Source organism: Mastigoproctus giganteus, chromosome 12 (genome assembly GCF_048544385.1).
Source record: "Mastigoproctus giganteus isolate SK-2022 chromosome 12, ASM4854438v1, whole genome shotgun sequence".
Taxonomy (NCBI): Eukaryota; Metazoa; Arthropoda; class Arachnida; order Uropygi; family Thelyphonidae; genus Mastigoproctus; species Mastigoproctus giganteus.
In genome coordinates, this window is record NC_143586.1 from 26,067,211 (window position 1) to 26,090,851 (window position 23,641).

The 23,641-nt window shown below is 35.8% G+C and overlaps 1 protein-coding gene across 1 annotated transcript in view; it reads right to left on the reverse strand.

Annotated features, from left to right (window-relative positions):
* Positions 1-10,205: 10,205 nt before the first annotated feature.
* LOC150076806 (phospholipid-transporting ATPase ABCA3-like) overlaps positions 10,206-23,641 on the reverse strand; it is a 354,775-nt gene continuing 341,339 nt past the window's right edge. Inside the window, exons 22-23 of the mRNA XM_090385684.1 lie at positions 21,636-21,806; positions 10,206-10,668 (exon numbers count right to left, since the gene is read on the reverse strand). Coding sequence (XP_090241810.1) covers positions 10,206-10,668; positions 21,636-21,806 — 634 coding nt within the window. The remainder of the gene's footprint in view (positions 10,669-21,635; positions 21,807-23,641) is intronic.

The following is a 23,641-nucleotide window of genomic DNA, read 5'->3' on the forward strand; positions in this document are numbered from 1 at the left end:
TGCTGATAAGAAAAAAAAGGAACCGGATGGAAACGAGTCTCTATGCCAAAACAGGACAGCGTTTTGAAGCACTTATGCCTTAAAAACCATAAAGCTTCTTCGTCTGAGCTGAAAAGAGAATGGGAGTTGTAGCAAGTGCAGTAACAGTCAGAAGATGCCTCTTCAAAAATGGATTTGTAGCCCATCGTCCTAAAAAGATGCTCCTCCTCACACAAAAAAATGAAAAAGGCCCAATTAATTTGGTGTAAGGAGCATGTCAAATGGACCTCTGAGCGGTGGAAGTCAGTTATTTTCTCGGATGAGAAGAAATTCAACCTACATGGCTCTGATGGGAAACAAACGATTCACTGGAGATGCAGCGAAGAATACCATCCAGACTGTATGGTGTCTATAGTGAAAAAGCCAAATGATATGGGGGTGCATTTCGTATCACGGAGTAGGTCATCTGCAGTTTATAAAAGGTTCCGTAAATGCCAATGGATACATGGCTATATATATTGGAAGGCAAATTGCTGCCAGTCATTACAGACCATTTCAACCTGCTAAGTAACTGCATCTTTCAGGATGACTCTGCTCCTTGTCATCGGGCAAAAACTGTAAGTAGGGACTTCTATAGTTACTCTAGCTTCATTTCTGCATTAGAAGTTCGACAATAATGTGTTTACATTTGTTACAGGGGAAAAAATGGTTGGAAGAACGGTCCATTACAACTCTTAGCTGGCCAGGAAACAGCCCAGACCTGAATCCTATAAAGAACTGTTGGCATCGTATGGAATTTGCCGTTACCAGAAAGAAACCGAGGACACTTTTGTGAACTTCATAATTCGTGTTTAGAACCATGAACTATCAGTTGATTCTGGCCAATGCCTCAACAGTGTGCTACTGTCATCAGGGCCAGATCTGGTTCAACTAAATATTAGTTTGCGACTGGTGAACTTTTCATTTAGTTTTCCATTTAAAATGATAAACTGAGGGCTTCTTAAAACATTTCAGCCATAATTGTTGTGTTTACCAAAACTGTTGTATAAAGGTTGCAAATGCTCATTTTGGAATATTTTGAGAGCACCTCTCAAATATTACTTAACTTTGCCTTAACTATTAATAAATATCTTTTGTTTATACTGTATTTCTCTTTGTAATGCTAGTCATCAATGTAACATACCAACACGAAAAAGAGTTAGAAATGTGAAATTCCTAGGCGATGCACTTTCTTTGAACACCAGTGTAGAGCTCTCAAAGGGCAACAATTTTGTTGCTCAATTGTATGCAAGGGGGAGAAGACAGAGTGGTAATCAATGGACACTGCTCATCGTGGACTAATGTTATTAGTGGAGTCCCTCAAGGTTCAGTATTGGGTCCATTATTGTTTTCTGTATTTATAAATGATATTGATGATGGTATATCAAGCTTAATGTCCAAGTTTGCAGACGATACGAAGGTTGGCAGGGTTGTCAAGGACACTACTGACACTATGCTACTGCAACAGGATCTGGAAAGGTTGAGCAGATGGGCTGAGAGGTGGCAAATGAAATTTAACATTGGCAAATGTAAAGTACTACATATCGGAAACAGCAACCCCAGAGCAATGTATCAGCTCTGTGGTACTACACTGACAGTGGTAGAGAATGAAAGGGACCTGGGGGTGGTTGTGCAGGCAGATATGAAGTTTTCTGAGCAGTGCAAACGGGCTGCAAGAGTAGCTCATGGTGTATTGTCGATGATATATAGGAATTTTTCTAGTAGGGATAAGGAGGCAATTATTCCCTTGTATAAGGCAATGGTCAGGCCACACCTAGAGTACTGTATACAGGTCTGGAGGCCTCATTTCAAGAAGGATATAGGGATGCTGGAACGAGTACAGAGAAGGGCAACAAGATTGGTGAATGGAGCAAAGGGGTGCTCTTACGAAGAAAGGCTTAAGTTTTGCAAATTACAGTGTCTGGAGACTAGGCACCAGCAAGGTGATCTGATTGAATGGTTTGACCATGCTCAATGCTGATGGGATTCTTCCTCTTGCTCAGAAAAATCACCTGAGAAGGCATAAATTCAAATTGAGGAAAGACAGATGTAGGATAGACATGAGGAAATTTGCCTTTAGCCAGCGGGTGGTTGGTTGGTGGAACAGACTTCCATCCCTTGTCGTGGAAGTTGATAGCCTAAATAAGTTTAAGGCTCAGCTGGACAGGTATTTCGAACGAACAGAGGGGTGAAGTGGAAGTGGTTATTTTTTATTTATTTATATATTTTTTTATTTTTATTTTTTTTTTTTGGCTGATGCTTCATAAGCTTGCTTTCTTGCATCAAATGCCTCTACTAATGCTAACTTGTTGCATCACTGCACTTGTTGGGTACAACTGAGTTTTCTTGGGCACATGCATTGCACTTGTTGAGTCACTGCACACAAGTACAATGCATGCTAAAATCTACAGTTCAAAGTTATATTGTGAAAGAAAGAGAAATTGGACAGAAATGTGAATCTAGATGACTCTCTCTCTTTGCATTTCGCCGCCGACTTTGGTGCTTGCTTTTCAACTTTTCAACGTGATTTGTGATTTTGTCGAAATCTTTGAACATGTTTAATTGATGTAACTTTTGGCATCACCACAACTTAACTAAATAAAACACAACCGTACTGCGAAGTAACTGAACGAAGTAGTTACTTTAATGAGTTGTTCCAACTCTCGAAAACTAAAAACCCAATCTGAAATCTAGTTATATATCCTTGTAGAGCTCTCAAAGGGCAACAATTTTGTTGCTTACTGTTTTTGTCTATATTTATAGTTTTCAAGATATTGCAAAAAACAAACTGGAAAATGCTCGAATTTTTAAATCTCTAGCCAACTTTGCATCACTATTACTCGGGAACCATAAGAGCTACATCAAATTATAGATGTAAAAACTACGTTTTCTACTGATCAGTTTTGTCATTTACTGTTTGTCTTATCTATCATAGTTTAGAAGTTCTTGTGAGTGAAAGTAACCAAGGCACAACAGCAAATGACCAAAATGTGAACTTTTTAGTTTTTCGAAAAAAATTATATTAAATAAAAATGTCAAATTTTTTCTTGCATATTTGTCGACGGCATTATATACCCGACAAAATATGTATAAATTGTTTATACTATTGTCTATTAGTTTCGGAGATATAACGGCGGTCAGACGTTTCACTTTTTGTGACAGTCTGAGTGCTGTAGGGTACCCCCTGCATAGACATTCACATCAAAAAAAGAATATTTTTAAAGGGTTTTAATGAAATCAATAATCCTCTTGGAAGGCTTTCTACAAGTTTTTGATGTGAAAACTGCAATCTTAATCCATTCCTTTAAGGCTGTCACTAGTTCTTTGCTTGAACTATGACTTGTTGTTCCAAAACATCAAGTATTCAGTTAGTTTGAGACTGAGCTTGACTGAGCTCTGAGCTTGAAATGGCAGGTTCACTGTATTACTCTCATAAAACTATTGTTGTACTGACTGTGGATTGTGACACATTGTGTTGTTGCGGTGATGTAAATACAACCCTCTCCAAAAAATTGCCACAATGCAGGTAGGGCAGAACTGCTATTCCATTTGATGACTATGTGGACTAATGTTATTAGTGGAGTCCTCCAGGGTTCAGTGTTGGGTCCATTGTTGTTTTTTGTATTTATTAATGAAGGTATATTAAATCTGGTGACCAGGCACTTGTGAGGTGATCTAATTGAGGTGTATAAGGCCTTGAATGGTTTGAGCAGGCTCAATGCTGATGGGATTCTTCCTCTTGCTCAGATTACTCACCTCAGGGGACATAAATTGAAATTTAAGAACGACAATTATGCAGAAATTGACCTTTAGCCAGCAGGTTGGTTGATAGTTGGAACAAACTTCCATCTGTTGTAGTGGCAGTCAACAACCTAAATAAGTTCAAACATTTGGAGTGAATGGATGGGTGAAATGGGAAGGTTATTTTTTTTATTTTTTATTTTTTTGGCTGATGCTATATAAGCTTGCTTTTTTTGCATCATATGCCTGTACTAATTCTAAATATTCAAAGCATGCTGAATTCTCAATAACTCGATTTTTGAGGTTCTGCTGTAGCTTCACTGTAATGTACCCATTTATAGCAAAGGTTCCCTTTTAATACAGTTAAATGAATTTCTCTCGTGAGATAACATTAAAAACTCTTAGTATGATGGATCACAATTATCCCAGTAGGCTCCTTCGGAGGGGTATTTCAATACTGTTTATAGATCAATGTGGAATTTTAACTGAAAGCATTCCACATTGCCATTCATTCAATAAAGTTTTGATGATTGCTATGGTGATTTCAGTTCTAAGTTTTTAATAGTGTTTTTTTTTTTTGTGACTACTTGTAGGTTGTGTAATTTCTGAAGATGGGTAACAGAAAACGATCAGCCGCTTTAACACCTTATGAAGTTTCCTCTGTTGAAACTGAACAAAATTGTCAAACACAGGAGAAACAGCAGTTTCTTCTACCTCAATTTCACCGGATCAATCTGACACATTCAATTTACAGAAAAAATTCCTGTATTTAAAGATCCAAAATTTGTGCACTCTTCTAAATCGGGGACCACATCTTCTGGGGAAAAAACTCGTGTGCTTAACTCATTGAAACAGATGAGCATTTGTTGCCAGCTGCAAGCCAGCATTTAACTTATTCAAGTATAGAAGTCCCACCATCGTTGAAGCCCCAGAAAAGGTATTCAGATGTGAGTGGATATTTGGCAAAGTACAAAGATCCACAGACAAAACTGCAATTTTCAAATGCAGAAGAATTTACCCAGATTCGTCTGCTATCACAAGAAATGGTAAATAACTATCTTGCCTTATGCAAGGCATTAGGTACTTGATTTTTTTTTTTTTTTCAGAATCCTGGGTGTGCCAAGCCCATACTCACATCTTGTGAGTATGGGCTTGGCACACCCAGGCTCCTGAGCTGGATATCATCATTCTTCTCTTTCTTCATGATTCCTTCCTACTTCTGACTCTCTCTCTCTCAGGGTAACTGTGGAATTTTTTTTGGCTGGTGCAGCATAAGCCTCAGGCTTCCTAGCACTATATGGCTAATAATAACCCCAGGGGCTCACCATCTGGTGAGTATGGGCTTGACACACCCAGGGTCCTGGAGCTGGATATCATCATTCTTTTTCTTGGTGCTTCCCTTCTACTGCTCTCTCTCTGGGTAATTCGGAAAATTTTTTTTTTTTTTTTTGGCTGGTGCAGCATAAGCCTCAGGTTTCTTTGTACCATATGGCTGATGATAATAATAATAATATATTTCTTTATTATAAAAAAGTGTTCTCAATGTCAGTAATAAACAATAAAGAAACAAAACAAGGTCATTTGAATTCTCAGAGAAAACAGATTTATTACACTTTATTTCAAACAGTTTTTCTAATAGTATACTATATATTTATTAAAATTAGGTCCCAAAGATGATCTGGAATTTCAAGAATGGTTAAAGTTGGATTTAACTTTCTCCTCCCATTAATGAATGGAAGAGAGAGAGTTTTTCCTTCTTTTCTCCATGCACAAACACTTCTGACAAAAAAAAAAAAAAAATGAAATATATAAAAAAAATAACAGATCACAAATTCCATCTTTCTTACAATTTTCTTTCAAAATTTATTTGACATAGACCAGTGTGTTTTATAAAGATTAAATTCTGGTCAAAAATATAATACATAAACTTCTATGAAATATTAATATATAATAAATATTTTTATGAAACATGAAAATTATCTGTAGAGAGAGCAATATGAAAATAGATTTTCATTTTTCAAGGTGTGTACTCAAAAAGTAATCCAGTAGGGCATCTGACCGACAATGAACACCAAGCATCTATGTGTACGTGTAAATACAAGGAAAACTTGTTCCAAAGCTGGCTACTTAAGTTGTTTACTTTTAAAAGAAATAATAACACAATTTGCAATAATGCAGTAATTATTATATTGGCCACTCAACAATATAATTTAATCACCACTGATAAAAAAAAAAAAAAAAGCAATATTGTAGTCTAGTTTATTAAGTATGACTTCTGTATTATTTAAACACAACTTAAAAATTCCTAAGACCAAATTAAAGACAGATAACCACTATAATGTGATATAAAATACTCAATTACAAAAATCTCTTAATGAAAGAAAGCGTTTTATGAAACCATTTGTATGTTTCATACTATAAAATTAGAGGTAGAAATAATAAAAAATGCACAATAAACAATCAGTCAAGCTATTTTATTCATAAATTTTTATATCATATATAGAGAAGTTATCCACCTGATAGAACACTACATTGTTTATAATTCTTCAAAGAGTTTGTACAGACTCACTTAAGTTTAAAATGTGGAGTATTTTCTGCAATCTCTCCTATTTTATTAACCTGTATTTTAATATATGCTCTAATATTGGATGAGTAGGCTTTCCTGAAGATTACTATAAAGGTAATTTCATCTGTTCAAAAAACTATACATTGAAACCTGATACAGAAAAACATGCGACTCTAAATGAAAAATAGTCTTTGATGGACAAAAAAAAAAAAAATTCTTTCAAAGGTAATGGATAAAGAATAGAGGTTAAGAGAAAAACCATCATTTCAACAAAAATTCTGCAATGAAATCAACAAAAACTTAAAGCACATAAAATTAATTATTTTGTGAAACCTTGCAATAATTAATAAAAATGGAAAAGGAAACCTGTCAGTCTCTAGTCTATATTTTATAAGTATATAATTCAATATTAATTTCAATACATTTTGAGTATATACCTAACCCTCAATTTACATGGTAGACTGGTTCTGCAAAATTACTGTGTAAATCGAGACTAAAATTTGTATAGAAAATGAGGGGATAGATTCCATAACACAATTAAATAATTTACATATATTTTAAATTTAAGTAATCATAGATAGACATACCTAATACATATCTGTATGTATTAATTTGTACATCATTAATTTTACACAACACTTTATTAACACAACTGTGCTTAGTTACACGTCAGAAAACCATATGATCAACAATGAGTCAAGCCTGCAGACAAAACAAGAAACTTGTCTGTGCATGTGCTTAACACATCTACATACTGTATGTTGTATAATGCTGACTGCAAATATCAGTATTATTTACAGTATTATTAACAATAAGGGGTAATGTACAAAATGTGCTATAAAACAAAACAAATAATTTTATTTAAACAATTTATAATTAAAGATACAGTACAGTAAATATAGCAATGTTTGAACAATTGTCTGCTTATATTATTTTCAAACAATTTATGTTAATAAATCATACAGTAGTACTTACATTAGTTAGTGGACCACTTATATGCTTATAGTAATAGATCATTTAAATCCAATATCGTATAGAATATGATAATATTTTACAGCTTAATTATTACATCTAAATATTGCACGCACATCTGGCAGACTGACACCTCAGTGTACCGAAACAGTTGAATAACAACTGCCATGACATACTCAATAGCTGTACGCTACAAATGGATATAGGGCACATGCATAGTTTTTTACAACACATTTTTTTTGTTATTCTTAAACCATGTTAAACCAAAATTGTGCAATTTGAGTACTGTGCAAAACGAGAGTTAGGTTTATGCTATTTCAATATTTAATCTCTTATCAACAAGTCAATACACAAAAGAACAGGTGCATTATTTAGTAATTATTCTTTGAAATATAGGTTTCAAAACCTAAGTAGTTGCACTGGCTGATACTGACCATTAAACATTTAGCTTTTAAGATAGCCAGAAAATATGGATATTTGCCTATCCCCCCCACCACAATTAATTGAGACTAAAACATTGAGTTAATAACACCAATAGTAATTTTTTTATATAAGTAGATGTGTTGGCTAGTTTCCTACAAACTAGCATGTGTGACCACATCATGAGTATTTTCCATTAATGCTTTTTCATCCATTTTTTTTTTAACAATACTATGTGGAGATTCTAAAAGTAAACAATTTTAATTAGGAGCCTAAATATTTTTATACCACAACTTAGCAGCTTATACCATAGCTTCAATTAGATGCAGGCAATCCTTGCTTAGGGGTGGTTTACGATTTTATTTTTTTTTTATTTATGTTAATTTGCACTAATATCAAAATTACCTACATTCTACATATAACACCAATAGATACTTGTAGATGCAAAATAAAGATAAAGTTTACATATGTGAAAATAATTAACTGAAAAAAGGCATCAACCCATAATGCACTTATGGCAGGATGCTAACTCAGTTTTTGCTTCCAATTTTTCACACAAAGAAACATATCACCCAGTCATTCTGCATCCCGATGTGTTATAATCACCGAAAATACATAACTGAAGATTATACATTTTTGGTGATTTTTAAACATTTTTGATTTATTTCTCTGTTTTATTTATTTATTTTTTGTTATTAACCAACAAGCACTATGAGCACTGCAAAATAAATGGAATGATGTTATTCATTTATTTTTTACACAATCAACAGAATAACATCATTCCATTTATTTTTTAAAATCATATGACATTCATGCAAACACTCTTTCACTAAAATTTTCTAGAAAGCAAACATATTTCTCTGAACATTTTATCTATTCTTTTTGCACCAGTGGCCATGTGCCCAAACATGATCACAGCAGATCAAGTTTGGCCAGAGAAGTTTAAGTGAATTAAAATTAGAAGGTAAGAGATATATCAATATTAGTCAGCTAAGTCAAAATAAGTCCCCTCATGGACGCATTTTCAGAAAAGAAATCTTATATCACAAGGCATTGTATATGGAGGCACTTGCACTGCTATTATCATACACTGCTCCTACTTACTATTACTTTCAAAGAGGTAACCTTGAAATGGTAAGCAAGAATATAAAAGGCTGAGGAATAGCCATAAATTTGTAGAATCAGAAATGAAAAAAAGAAGAATGAGAATAATTCGAGGTAATGTATTTAATATATAATAATATATAATATTTAATAATGTATTTAATATATTAATAAAGAGCTTATTTTAGCTAATTACAACTCATAATTAAACATACAAAGAAATATTACTGCTGGTGAAAATTTGTCAAACAACTAAAAACTTATATAAAATAACAAGTATATTATGATTAAAAAAAATTAAACTACATAATGAGAATAAATTTAAATGAGAAGAGGCTATATGAAGAGCCAGAAGAATAATTTTATGCAAAACGATTCTTGCTACAATTAGAGAGAGAGAGATATGAATGGAAAAATGTTACTTGAGTGGCGAAAAGCGAGTTCTTTTATACAAGGCAGAAGATAAACATGTGATAATAACAACAACATAAATATAGATTAACAGATTTTTAGGTTTCAATTACAGGTCATTCCTTTATAAAAGAGGTTCAGAAATCAAATACTTACTCTGACATGGCTATTTGGAAATCATACCTTTGAAACAAGTTGTAGAAGTAATGAATACTGCCTCCAGTATGGCCATAATATTTCTCTCTCTCTCTCTCTCTCTCTCTCTCTCTCTCTCTCTCTCTCAAGAGAGAGAAAATACACGTAATAAATATGTATTTATGAACATGTTTGTGTGCACGGACGAATATGAACGTTCTGTGCATCCAATATGTTCAGTGTTCCAATATGTTCACTCTGCAGTGAGGGAATTTTATAGTGATTCTAAAATATAGTAAGACAAGATGGATCGTTAAACACTTTCATAATGTACTGACTGCTCCAAATGAAACTGGAGATTCGAGTGTGAAAAAAATAACTAAAAGATGTAGAGTAATCCAGAAAAAAATTATTTTATCTGTATTTTAACTGAAAGAACTTCCACTTAAATAAAATTTATTTCTTAAAATTTGTACCTATATCAATTAAGACAATTCCTTTAAATGGTACCAAATTAATGGATTGTTTGAAAAATATATTTACAATGACTTTGTGGTAACAAGTTTTCAGTGTACAGTCACAGGATGGATGGATATAGACTTCTGTTAAAATATACAATCTTACATATGTACAGTTGCACTTGCTCATAAAATGAAGTGTATACCTATATGAATATATTCATCATATAAATAACAGCAAGATCACAGTTATAATTATTTTGCATTTAACTTGCATTCTACATGTAAAGAGAATTAAAATAACATCATTTACAATTAGGTATGCTGAGTGATCTTTCAGTTAAACAGAAATCAAATCTTAAAATTCATAAATATAATAATTAAGGTTCTATAGTTCTCTGAGCACGAGCAAAATTTAAAAAGATTTGTTCTAGTGTCGTCTGTCCTATGGAATAATCCTCAATATTTAAAATATGTTTTGCTCTCTCCATTTCTCCAAACATTTGAGCCCAGCTCATTTTTGGATCTGGAATATGATAATGAAGGAGACTATAACCATCATGTACACCTTTTAGAATACTGCCTTCAAAAGTGCTTGCAACAAATCTCTTCACATCATCAATATCTTTCTTTAAAATCATACTTTCCTTGGTTAGTCCTGGACAGTATTCCCTATCAATATAGTTGTTTCTTGAAGTAACTGAATGAAACTGACCAACTTTGATTAGCAAAGTAAATCCCTCACCGTATTTGCTTTTGAGATGTTGAGGACTTCCTAAACAACAAAAACGGCCATTTACCATAATCACCAATCGCTCACAGAGTGCTTCACATTCTTCCATGCTGAAATAAATATATTTCCATATAAAAAATTTCATAACATGAAAAACTTAATTCATATCACAGAATATATATGCATATACTACAGATGTATGTGAAAATAATTATAAACATTTTAAAAAGTTTTCTGGAGATTTGCGAGGCTTAATGATTTAGTTCTTTCTGTTACTGCATCTCATAAAGTGACTGATAAGAATAAACTCTCATCTCCATAAATTATTAAATTATTAATCTAGTGTAATTTAACATTCTATACTAGAGAATGTAATAACTTCCTCTTTTTGATTAAAAAGAGTCTTTCAAAAGGGTGCACAAAAAATTCTGGGCTATATTGTAGGGTAAAAATAAGAGAAAATGTCATATAAACTAGTCCATTTCTACCTTAGTAACTATTTGAATTTTGGAAGCGGCTACAGAGGTTTCAACAGTAAAAAGTAACAATAATGTAAATGCACAAGGCATAATACGATAAGAGCATGAAATAACTATATAATATCGGTGTAAATAAATACACCATAGTTTAACTCAAAAATACAGTGACCTCCCCCGCTCAACGCTGACAATTCGTTCCGGAAAAACAGAGCGCTAAGTGAATCCATGCTAAGCGAGCACCACATTCCCATATGTATTTGTGAGTCGCGGTCGGTGCCATAGGATATTTCCTAATCAATAATAAATGGTAGTGAAAAGATGCACAAATGTCAGTAAAAATATTTAATATTCAGATATTTTATTATTTTATTAATATTTATATATTTTATGTATGTATAAAATATTCTGCATTACATACGTATATAATTATGCGGTAACGACTTACGTTGAATTTATGATTGATGAATTTAATCATGAAAAATGTGTTGATTTTGGGTTGTACTTTGGCCCTCTTCCTGGTAAACTAAAAGGGGTTTTAATTTTAAATCCCCCACGGCATTACCACCCAACAATAAAGTCAACCGATCTTTAACTGCTTTGAAACCTGGCATATTTTTTTTCTTCTTTCAATATGAAACTTCTTTTAGGCATTTGTTTCCAAAAAAGTCCTGCTTCATCTTTGTTAAAAACTTGTTGAGAAGTATAACACATAATACCCCTCTTCAATAATTTTAACAAGTTCTTTTTTGAAAGTTTTGGCTCATTGATTTGCACTTGCGGCTTCTCCCTGGATTTTAAATCTATTCAAAGCCCTTACTAGTTTTAAATGGTTCCACATTTTTTTTTTTTTTAGGTGAGTTTTCTTCAGATCATTATATAGGCTAATCTCTCTCTCTCTCTCTCTCTCTCTCTCTCTCTCTCTCTCTCTCTCTCTCTCTCTTTTTATAATATTTAACTTAATTGAATTCTGCATAGGATATTTTCAATAAAATTGGGTAAATTCTCTCCATTTCAATCCTAATAGCTGGCCTAGCCCTAGTTGCTTGCAGTGGAACAGCTGTCTTTCCCGCTGCTAAAATTAATTCTTTATTTTTTATAATTGTTCTTACAGTTAAACCTGCCAGTCCTAAATTATGGCACACATCTGCTTGTCGTTGACTGGAATCAATTCCCTTCAAAATGTCTAATTTAATTTTCAAATTCAGTCTTTTTCATTCTTATCCGCCATTATTAACTCTTTGAAAATGTAACTGCATTGGTTGCATTAATTATGATATAATGTTCGAGTAAACTGTCCGTTACGCACAATGTCTAATACTGTGCTGAGTGATGACTAGACTTCGAATAAATGCATATAACACAAATATTACAAGTAATATACTTGATAATTTTTTAAAATGTTGATCTCGGAACTACATAACAAATCACTGTGCTGCAATTAAATTAGCATGTGAGAAAATTTCTCAAGTCGGCATTGTAAACGTTTTAATGCTGTTTTGCTATTCGTTTTCAAGCTATCGACTCCATCAAATGAAACGATTTTGCTAAATATGCCAAAAATGAAATCTATAAAAGAGCGTTATAGTGATTTGTGACAGCATTATAGTCAGATACGGGTTATATTATAAGAACAGCGTTACAGCGAATCAGTGTAAAGTGAACCGCGTTATAACGAGGGCTGCTGTAAACTATGATCACTATATAGTGTAAAGGCATCGATTTAATTGTATCTCATATTGTGACTACCTTCACAATGAGTTACCATGTATTGCACTACCTCGAATAAGTAACACTTCACTAATAGAGAAGACTATTGTTATTTATTCTCAGTGGGCAGAGCCACCCCGATGGCAGCGTTTCAAGGCTTATTGGCCTATCGTCGGTGGGTGGGTAGGTACCCTGGCGTTGCAATCATGCCAACCCAGTTGTGAAGTTAATTCCACAATATGAGAGATGCCAATAGGTATGAGCTAACTATGGCGTATTTACACCGTTATTAGGCGGTTATTTCATACTCACATCGTATTATGCCTTGTGCATTTACATTATTATTACAGTATTATTCTGTACACCTGTTGGCTGTACATCTCTCATATTGTGGCATTAACTTCACAACTGGGTTGGCATCATTGCAACAACAGGGTACCTGCTCATCCACCACTGACGAAAGGCCAACAAGCCTTGAAATGGTGCCATTTGAGTGGTGGTGCCCACTGAGAATAAGTGACAATAGTCTTCTCTATTAGTGAAGTGTTACTTATTCGAGGTAGTGCAATACATGGTAACTCATTGTGAAGGTAGTCATAATATGAGATACAATTAAATTGATGCCTTTACACTAAGATTGTAGTTTATTTTTATGAGCTAATTACAGTGTATTTACACCTATATTATATAGTAAAAAGTAACAAAATAAATAAAAATAAGCCACATTCATACTAAGTATGAATAAGCTATTGTAGTTCCATAACCATTCAGAACTGGATACATGTTTATATTGCTTTTTTTTCTTATTTTGGATTCTGTGATGCATCCCAGTAACATTGACTGAGTTTGACAACTCACCAATTTTTTTTTTTTTTTTAAGTCCATGCCAGGCCATTTCACATGTTTCTAAGATGCCAGGTTTTATTTTGGGGTTGCTATTCCCCAAATGTAAGATCTTGCATTTTGCTGCATTAAAACATAGCTGCCACTTTTCTGATCATTCTTGCAGCTTGTTCAAGTCATCCCAAAGGGGCACTGCTTGATATACTGATCGTTAACAACTCTACCAATCTTTATATCATCCGCAAATTTTGACATCAAGCCTTCTATCTCATTGTGAATGTCATTTATGAAAATCGGAAACAACAATCCAAGAACCAATCCTTCAAGGACCCCACTTCTGACTTTACAGCAATCTGAAGAATATAGATTAATTACAACCCTCTGCTTTCTGTATTGCAACTACCCAGCAGTCCACCTTAGAATTTTTCCAGTAATGTCAACATGTCCAGCTTATTGCATAAGCCTTGCTAAACTCGAAATACTGTCAAAATTGTTCCCTAAATCCAGCTCATGAGTAACTGTATCAAAATAGCTTACTGAGTTAGTTAAACCATTTTGTGTGTAATTCAGAATACCAAATCTATCTAAATATCCCTGAATTACACTGTTAATCATTGCTTCTAAGATTTTCCTTACCTCTGAAGTCAGACTAACTGGTCTGTAGTTACCAACTTCGCTCTTAGAAATGCCTTCATGTATTGGTGATACGTTGGCACTTCTCCAATCCAAAGGAATCTCTCCCGAGTCCAAAGATGTCCTCATAATTAACTTCAATGGTTCAATACACTCCCTGGCAGCCTCCCTCAAAATTATTGGATACAGTAAGACCCCCGTATCTGCGGGGGATACGTTCCAAGACCTACCATGGATGGCTGAAACCGCAGATATAAGCGAACACCTGCTGATCCCATATATAAGGTGATTTTATTGTACATACGAGGGTGGTTCAATAACAGTACAAAATAATGTTACTTGGTAGTCTGTCTCGTACGTATAATAAAATTTAATTGATAAATTAAATACACATTAAAACATTACCAACATTAAATACGGTAATGATAAAGTACAGCAGACTCTCAATTTACCGGGACACTTCAAGACTACAAATAAAAAAAATAATAAAATTCAAGTAATAACTAGAAACAGATATTTTGCAAGTCGTAAATAAGCGACAAGAACGGGCGTTACAAGTTGCCATTGTGAGATTAGTGTACCTGTTATCTTGCAACCCCTGCTAGCTTCACACCTACTGCTCAAAACAAAAAAAAAAAAAAAGAGACCAAATGTTTAGTTTGATTTAGTGTGTTGCGCTGATTGTTGTGTTCCACTGCACTGCAAAAGGGCAAATTTTGTCTCATTATTTATGTCGCAATTCTTTTTTTTTATAGTAATGTCGCAATTTTTTTTTATAGTAACTATTATTTATTTTTTTTGTTTATAAATTGTGAAAACGATGGGCAAACGCAGGAGTTGTGCTTTCAAATTAAACAAAAACTTGAAATTATTCACAAGTTTGAAAACAATACATCCGTTAAAGCTCTAATAAACCATTATAACGTTGGTGACCAAACCATATGCAACATTCAAAAAAAATAAAGGGAAACTTCGATTTAAAATCTACATCGTAAAACATAAAGGGAAGCTTCGTATTGGACACACAAGTAGCATGTGTTAAGTTTTTCGTTTTCTTTTCTTTCCACGGTTAACCGCAAGTAACTGAATCAGCGGATACGGGGGCACAACTGTATACGCCATCAACTCCACTCCAGGAGCCTTACTTTCCTTTATGCTTGAAAGTTTTTTTCTGTAATTTTAAAATCACTGATTTCATATGACTCACCCTCACTTGCACAGCCTCTTCTCAGCATGAAGGATCTTTCTTCAGTGAAGACAGATGCAAAGCACCTGTTCAATTCATCTGCAACATCAGCTCAGTTGTCTAAGACTTTCCCATATATGCCCAGTGCACCAGGGGTCCAATCTGATTCGCTTTTTAGTTCTTTGTATTCGTATATTGAAATTAAAGTTCCAAGGAGTGACCAATTAGCATTAGTAGAGGCATTTGATGCAAGAGAGCAAGCTTATGCAGCATCAGCCAAAAAAAAAAACCACTTCCACTTCACCCCTGCTCGTTCAAAATACCTGTCCAGCTGAGCCTTAAACTTATTTAGGCTATCAACTTCCATGACAAGGGATTAGCATTAGCATTAGTAGAGGCATTTGATGCAAGAAAGCAAGCTTATGCAGCATCAGCCAAAAAAAAAAAACCCACTTCCACTTCAACCCTCTGTTCGTTCAAAATACCTGTCCAGCTGAGGCTTAAACTTATTTAGTCTATCAACCTCCACAACAAGGGATGGAAGTCTGTTCCACCAACCAACCGCCCGCTGGCTAAAGGCAAATTTCCGCACGTCTATCCTACATCTGTCTTTCCTCAATTTGAATTTATGCCCTCTCAGGTGATTATTCTGAGCAAGAGGAAGAATCCCATCAGCATTGAGCATACTCAAACCATTCAAGGCTTTATACACCTCTATCAGATCACCTCGCTGGTGCCTAGTCTCCAGACACTGTAATTTGCAAAACTTAAGCCTTTCTTCGTAAGAGTACTCCTTTGTTCCATTCACTAATCTTGTTGCCCTTCCATGTACTTGTTCCAGCAGCTCTACATCCTCCTTGAAATGAGGCCTCCAGACCTGTATACAGTACTCTAGGTGTGGCCTGACCATTGCCTTCTACAAGGGAATAATCACCTCCTTACCCCTGCTAGAAAAATTCCTATATATCATTGATAAGACACCATGAGCTACTCTTGCAGCCTGTCTGCACTGCTCAGAGAACTTCATATCTGCCTACACAACCACCCCCAGTTCCCTTTCATTCTCAACCACTGTCAGTGTAGTACCCACAGAGTTGATACGTTGCTCTGGGGTTGCTGTTTCCCTTATGTAGTACTTTACATTTGTCAATGTTAAACTTCATTTGCCGACTCTCAGCCCATCTGCTCAACCTTTCCAGATCCTGTTGCAGCGTCAGCAGTGTCCTTAACAACCCTGCCAACCTTTTATCGTCTGCAAACTTGGACATTAAGCTTGATATACCATCATCAATATTATTTATAAATACAGAAAACAATAATGGACCCAACACTGAACCGTGAAGGACTCCACTAATAACATTAGTCCACGATGAGCAGTGTCCATTGATTACCACTCTCTGTCTTCTCCCCCTCAACCGCCCCTTTATCCATAGCAGCAATTTGCCTCCGATGCCACACTGCTCCAATTTGTGCACCAGTCTTCCATGTGCAACATTATCAAAACCCTTTCTAAGATCCAAGTATATAATATCAAAGTTATTCCCTGCATCCAGTTCTTTTGTGACCGCATCATAGTATCCAATCAAATTGGTCAGGCAAGACTTCCCTTTAACAAAACCATGCTGTGTCCGAGCTATAACTGAAGTCTTGTCTAGATGATCCTGCAGTGCTTCTTTAACCAGTGACTCCATTAATTTTCCTGGAACAGAAGTTAAACTCAGAGGTCTATAATTACTTGTGTCAGCCTTTGATCCTCCTTTGTGAATTGGGGTCACATTTGCACATCTCCAGTCTATGGGTACCTCCCCTGAGTTCAAGGAAGTTCTCATAATTATGGCTAAGGGTTCACTTACTTCCTTTGCTGCCTCCTTTGATATACTCGGAGAGATCCCATCCACCCCAGGTGCCTTTCTTGTGTTTATCTTCAACAATTTCTCCTCCACTTCCCTCTCAGTTATTACAAGATTATCTAGCTTACTGCGAGAGTTGAATACACTTCTGGCATGAATACACTTCTCCCCTTGCTGAATAACTCCTCATGTGTGAATGTCGATGTAAAATATTCATTTAGTTTGTTAGCTACCTGAGCAGGATCAACAACAGTTGAACCATCGATATCAAGTGGACCAATCTGATTCATCCCCTTCCTTCTAGAGTTTACATAAGTAAAGAACTCTTTGCTGTTTTTCTTTGCATCCCTTGCCAAAGATTTCTCGTAATCTGCCTTCGCCTGCCTAACCTCCTTTGTAACTTAGTTACAGATCAACTTGTATCTATCATAGGCTTCTGTGTCACGTGTTAATTTGTATGTATCCCACGCATTTTTCTTCTCTGCCATATGTCTCATTAGTTCATCTGACATCCATTTAGGCCTAAACCTTGAACAATATTTCTTAGTTGGTATGTAAAGCCTAGTAGCTTCCAAAATAAGTTCTTTTAATGCTTCCCATTTTGAATTTGCTTTTGGTAACATCATCAGTTGGTCCCACTGTATAGAATTTAAATACTGTCTCAGTCCATCGTAGTCGCCTTTACGAAAGCAATAACCCTTCCCTTTACCCCTAATGGTAGTTACCTCTTTGAGTAAATCCCACTTCAGCACACTGTGATCACTGCCCCCTAGTGGTTTATTTATCGGCAGATTCTTAATGCATGAAGAATCACTACTGATAATCAAATCAAGAGTATTACTCCCCTAATTGTCTCCTGAACATGCTGATGTAGAAAACAATCATCCAATAAATCCACAAAAGCCTTGCTAGTGTGTAAGTGACCAGCCCCCAAATTCCAGTCAATATCTGGGAAATTTAAATCCCCCATTATAAGACTCTCTGATTTACTGGCCCACTCTATTTCCCTGTACAGTTTCTTATTATACTCATCAGAGTCATTAGGCCTATAGCACACTCCTACTCTCAATTTTGATCTCCCAATGCTTATGTCACACCAAACTGACTCGACACTGCACTGTCCAGCGATGTCAACTGGATTCACTTCCTTGGATTTTATGTGTTTCTTAACTAATAGCATAACCCCTCCTGCCTTCCTATCCTGTCTATCCTTTCTGTAGATGTTGTACTCCCCAAATTCCAGTTCTGCATTCCTTATAACTGTGTGACACCACATCTCTGAAATCCCAACAATATCTGCCTTTATTGTTTTGAGCAATACCTCAAATTCATCAAATTTATTTTCTAAACTCCTCCTAGTATTGGTGTACATGCAAGTATACATGCACCTGTTTCTATTCTTAGCTATCCTAACACAACCCATGTGTTTACTTGTACCGCAATGACTCCCAGCAGTCTCTGAAATATCCTGCATCTTGTTTTTCAGGCTTCTGCTCATTCCAATAGAAGCAGTGCAAGAATCTCTTTCGCGTCTGCCAGTGGCTACTGTTAATCTATTAGTCTTTGTCTCCCCCAAAGTTAGCAGTTTTCCGACCCACCTAACACTGTTAGGTGGGTCGATATCATCAGCAAATATTCTTGCACCCTTTCTATTTAAGTGTATTCCATCCCTGTAGAAGCAGTCTCTCCTGTTAACAAATACGGTCCAGGCTAAAAAAAATTCTATAACAGTTTCTACGACACAACATCCTAAGATGAGCTGCTTCATTTGATGATCTTTAGGTTACTGCAAAGTGGTTCTTTGTGCCGCAGATAACAGCTGTGCTATTCCTGGTACTGCAGGTACGAGCTTTGGCAGCTGATAGACAATCACTAATAATTCAATACAAGAAATAAATCACTAATAATTCAATACATGAAAAATTCCTTGTCCCTATTCTTTGCTCTCTTAGCTAGTGCATTGTCATACACAGCCTTGGCCTCTCTAACCTTATCTAATGACAGTACACTGCTACAACAGGATCTAGAAAAGTTGAGCGATGAGCTGAGAGGTGGCAACTGAAGTTTAACAATGACAAATGTAAAGTACTGCATATGGGAAGCAGTAACCCCAGAGTAACGTATCAACTGTGTAGTACTACACTGACAGTGGTAGAGAATGAAAAGGACCTGGGGGTAATTGTGCAGGCAGATATGAAGTTCTCTGAGCAGTGCAGATGGGCTGCAAGAGTAGCTCATGGTGTCTTGTCAGTGATATACAGGAATTTTTCTAGCAGGAATAAGGAGATGATTATCCCCTTGTATAAGGCAATGGTCAGGCCACACTTTGAGTACTGTATACAGGTCTGGAGGCCTCATTTCAAGAAGGATGTAGAACTGCTGGAGCGAGTGCAAAGAAGGGCAACAAGATCAGTGAATGGAATAAAGGGTTGCTCTTACGAAGAAAGGCTTAAATTTTGCAAATTACAGTGTCTGGAGACTAGGCACCTGCGAGGTAATCTGAGTGAGGTGTATAAAGCCTTGAATAGTTTAAGCATGCTCAGTGGTGATGGGATTCTTCCTCTTGCTCAGAATAATCACCTGAGAGGGCATAAATTGAAATTGAGAAAAGACAGTTGTAGGATAGATGTGTGGAAGTTTGCCGTTAGCCAGCATATGGTTGATTGCTGGAATAAACTTCCATCTGTCGTAGAAGTTGATAGCGTAAATAGATTCAAGGCGGAACTAGACAAAAATTTGGAGCGAGTGGATGGGTGAAATTAGATTTTTTTTTTTTTTTTGGCTGATGCTATATATAAGCTTGTTTTCTTGCATCATGTGCCTTTATACTAATGCTAATGTTACTACTACAAATCAACTTATAGTTGTTACAGGCTTCAGTACTTCTGATCATTCTGTAACTGTCCCATGCTCTTGTTTTCTGCTCTATTTGTCTGGTCAGCTCTGCATTCATCCATTTTAGATTCTCCTGTAATATTTTCATAATGTTATGTATGCATTCATGGCTTCTGTTATTTTTGCCCTCGCTCTGCAAACCTCCCAATTAATAGATGCCATATAGAACTTTAAACTGTCAGAGTCCCTTCTTCTGAAATTAAAACTTGTGTCTTTACCATTAACTACTACAACATCTTCATGTAGTTTGCTGTAGTCTGAGAGGTCGAGTTTTATAGGAGCAGAATGTTACTGCTCTAGCTGCGTGATAATAAGTGCATTTAACGATAGGTTTCACTGTCAGCTGAGAGTTACAATGTTGTTGTTGTTGTTAAATTTGTTGGTGCATCAGCAGCAGCTTAGGCTATAATGCACTGATTACTGTCTAATATCTTCTTCGTTTGTCTTACGTGTGATATGACTCATATATTATGATATTTATTTATCAATTTTATAAAGATAAAAATGTCATCCATATCCTCACACTCTCCTAGAACACACTGTAATGATAACTGGCTGAAGTTATGAAAATGAGAGAAGAAAGCAGTTTTCCGTTCTTTCAGATATAACGGGCATTCCAGGATAATATGTTTTACTGTTAATGAGCATAAGCAGTTACTGCATTGTGGAGGATCATCGTTTATTAGTAAGTAGCTATGAGTGAGGAATGTATGACCAATGCGTAATCTGGCCAGGATGGTTTCTTCCTTTCTGTTTCATCTCAGACTGGATTGCCATTGCTTGGGTTCTCTTTTGATTTCAAGAAGTTTATTATTTGCTTGATCTTGCCACATGCGTGTCCACTCTTGTTTATACATCTGTTTGATAATGGATTTATGGTCAATATAAGGAGTCCTGAAATTAGATGGTATCACATTTATAGCACATTTAGCAGCTAAATCTGCCTGCTCGTTTCCTGGTAGAGTGACAATGTGAACAAAGAGGAAAATCACTGCCCAGCAGCATATTCAAACAAGGGTGGTTTCTTCATGTTCAATTGTTCATTTAATTTGCAGTAATTTGGTGCAAGTTTATGTATTTCGTAAAACATCCACTGTTCTGTTAAAATCTGTTTTATATGTACAGCAGTGTTTTATGTGGAATACTATCAAAACCTTTTCTGAAATCTAAGTTGTAATAACATCAGAATTATTTTTTGCATCTTTGTTACTCTGTTATATGAGTAACAAAGAGGTATGCAATTGTAGTATGCAATCAAGATTGGTCACACATGATTGCCCCTTAACAAATCCATACTGTGAACAGTGTATAAGTGCATTTCTAATTTCTAATGATAGAATTTTTCTATCTTTATCATAGCTCTGAAACTGCAATAAAAACTGAATATCTACTACTACCTTTTTTATTCTGAATTTTTAGGTGTTCAAAAACAGTGACAAACTAAAAGAAATTTATTTAATTAAACTACTCTACTCAAAATTTACCTATGAGAAGTAAGAATTATGGACTGTCCAGCTTCCATAATTTTAAGAAGGGCATCCCAAAGACAACGCCTTGCAACAGGATCCATTCCTGTTGTTGGCTCATCAAGAAATATTACTGGTGGATCACCAATCAGAGCAATGGCAGCACTCAATTTTCTTTTATTTCCACCACTGAAGAATACAAAATAAAATAAAAAAGTTAAGTGCTAAGAGAAGGCAATTAAATGTTCATAATGAATAAATCTGAATTGTGGAAAAAAAATGCTAATTAAACTATGTGGACTGTTGTTATCAAGTGAATTTTATTGTACACAAAGTATTACATTAAGTTAAACTCCCATAAGTAAATTCTTTTTAATAAAAGAAATCAAAACGGTTGTTGGAGAGGAAGATTTAATAAATATTTGCTTTCCCTTATGTGATTATTAATAAATTACATATGGCAGGAGTTCCCAAACTTTTTCGGTTCACAGTGCCCTTAGGTGTCTCAGTAATTTTTTCACGATTTTTACAGTGATATTGTATAAAGTATGGGATTTTTTACAGAATCAAAATTTTATATTTTTTAAATATCATCAGAAGGGGGTACAGATGCACAAATTGATGTCAGCAACACATACAGTTCATAACAATTTAACTATACTGCTCTAATCACAGCAGAAAATAACATATTTGGTGGAACTGCTTCAATGTATATGATATCTTTCAACAATGGCAGAGATGTCAGATTACCTCTGTATACACTGAATGAACAGAAATCATGGGATACCTGCCTAGTAAAGGGCAGGCCCACCTTCTGCCTGCATATAAGGGCAGTCACACAGCAAGGCATTGAGTCCACTAGTTCACAAAAGCATTCCACGGGTATTTCCATCCATGCTTGCTGCACCACTGTCCATAATTCCATTGCATTCCTGGGTGGAGGATCCCAAAGCTCGAACAGACCTTTCCACAGCATCCCAAAGATGCTCCACAGGGTTTGTGTCCAGTGAACAGGGAGGTTATTCCACAATGGTAAAATCTGCAGAATGCTATTCGAACCTTGTTCTAGTCACCACGGCTCTGAAGAGAGGTGCATTGTCCTGCTGGAAGAGTCCATTGCTCTTCAATATTGTTGAAAGAGATAGTCCTCTAGTGGCCATTGCTAGTAGTTTATCCATAGTGTAGCAATGTGGGTATTTCGTTTGCAGTGTCTTAAGAAGAAAGGTGATATCCAGAATGCTGTGATTTTGTCATCAAGAGAGACCAACCCCCGACTCCTGTGAGTGAGTGGCTGGCTGAGTTTGGAATGTGACATCCAGTTGGTTTTGTTCCAAAGGAAGCTTCGGACAGATTTTTTTTTTTTTTTTTTGTTAGTTGTTGGCGCATCGGCTTCTGTGGCCATATTGCACCTCCCAAGGTTTTTGCATTTTGTACTCTGATCCAAGCCCGAGGCGGGATTCGAACCCGCGACCTTTGAGTTGCCAGGCAGGCACTTTACCCACTCGGCTAGCCCGGTCGGCTTTGGACAGATGCCTGGATTTGGTGGAGGAAGTCAACAGGTGGAGTGACAACTTTGAAGATGTGCCAGAGAATGCTTGCCGCCATCTCATTGACCACAAGCACTCTCCCTCTCAGCGAAGGTGCAAACACTTCTCCATTTCCCGAGTACTCTGTTGAAACAACTCAGCAATTCAGGCCAGTTCTTCTGGGAGAAAAGGAGAGTATTGTTGAGGTACACATCTAGGTATTTCTGTCCCTCGCCGGACCATGTGCATTGGATGGGGGAATGTGTTCTAGTTTTCCAGTTGCCAGCCCACAGGCCGCTGGTCTTACAGTGGTTGAGTTTTGCACCTGATGCTTGAGCATAGAGATCATGAGCCATTTGAATGTTTTCAAATTCGCTCTCATGGCGTATTGCAGTTGTGACATCATCTGCATATGCTGAGTAGGTTATCTTTAGGTGGGCTTCTGGTAGCAGCGTTTGTCGGGATTGTAGACTGGTGGCAATTTTATTAAGGAATGGT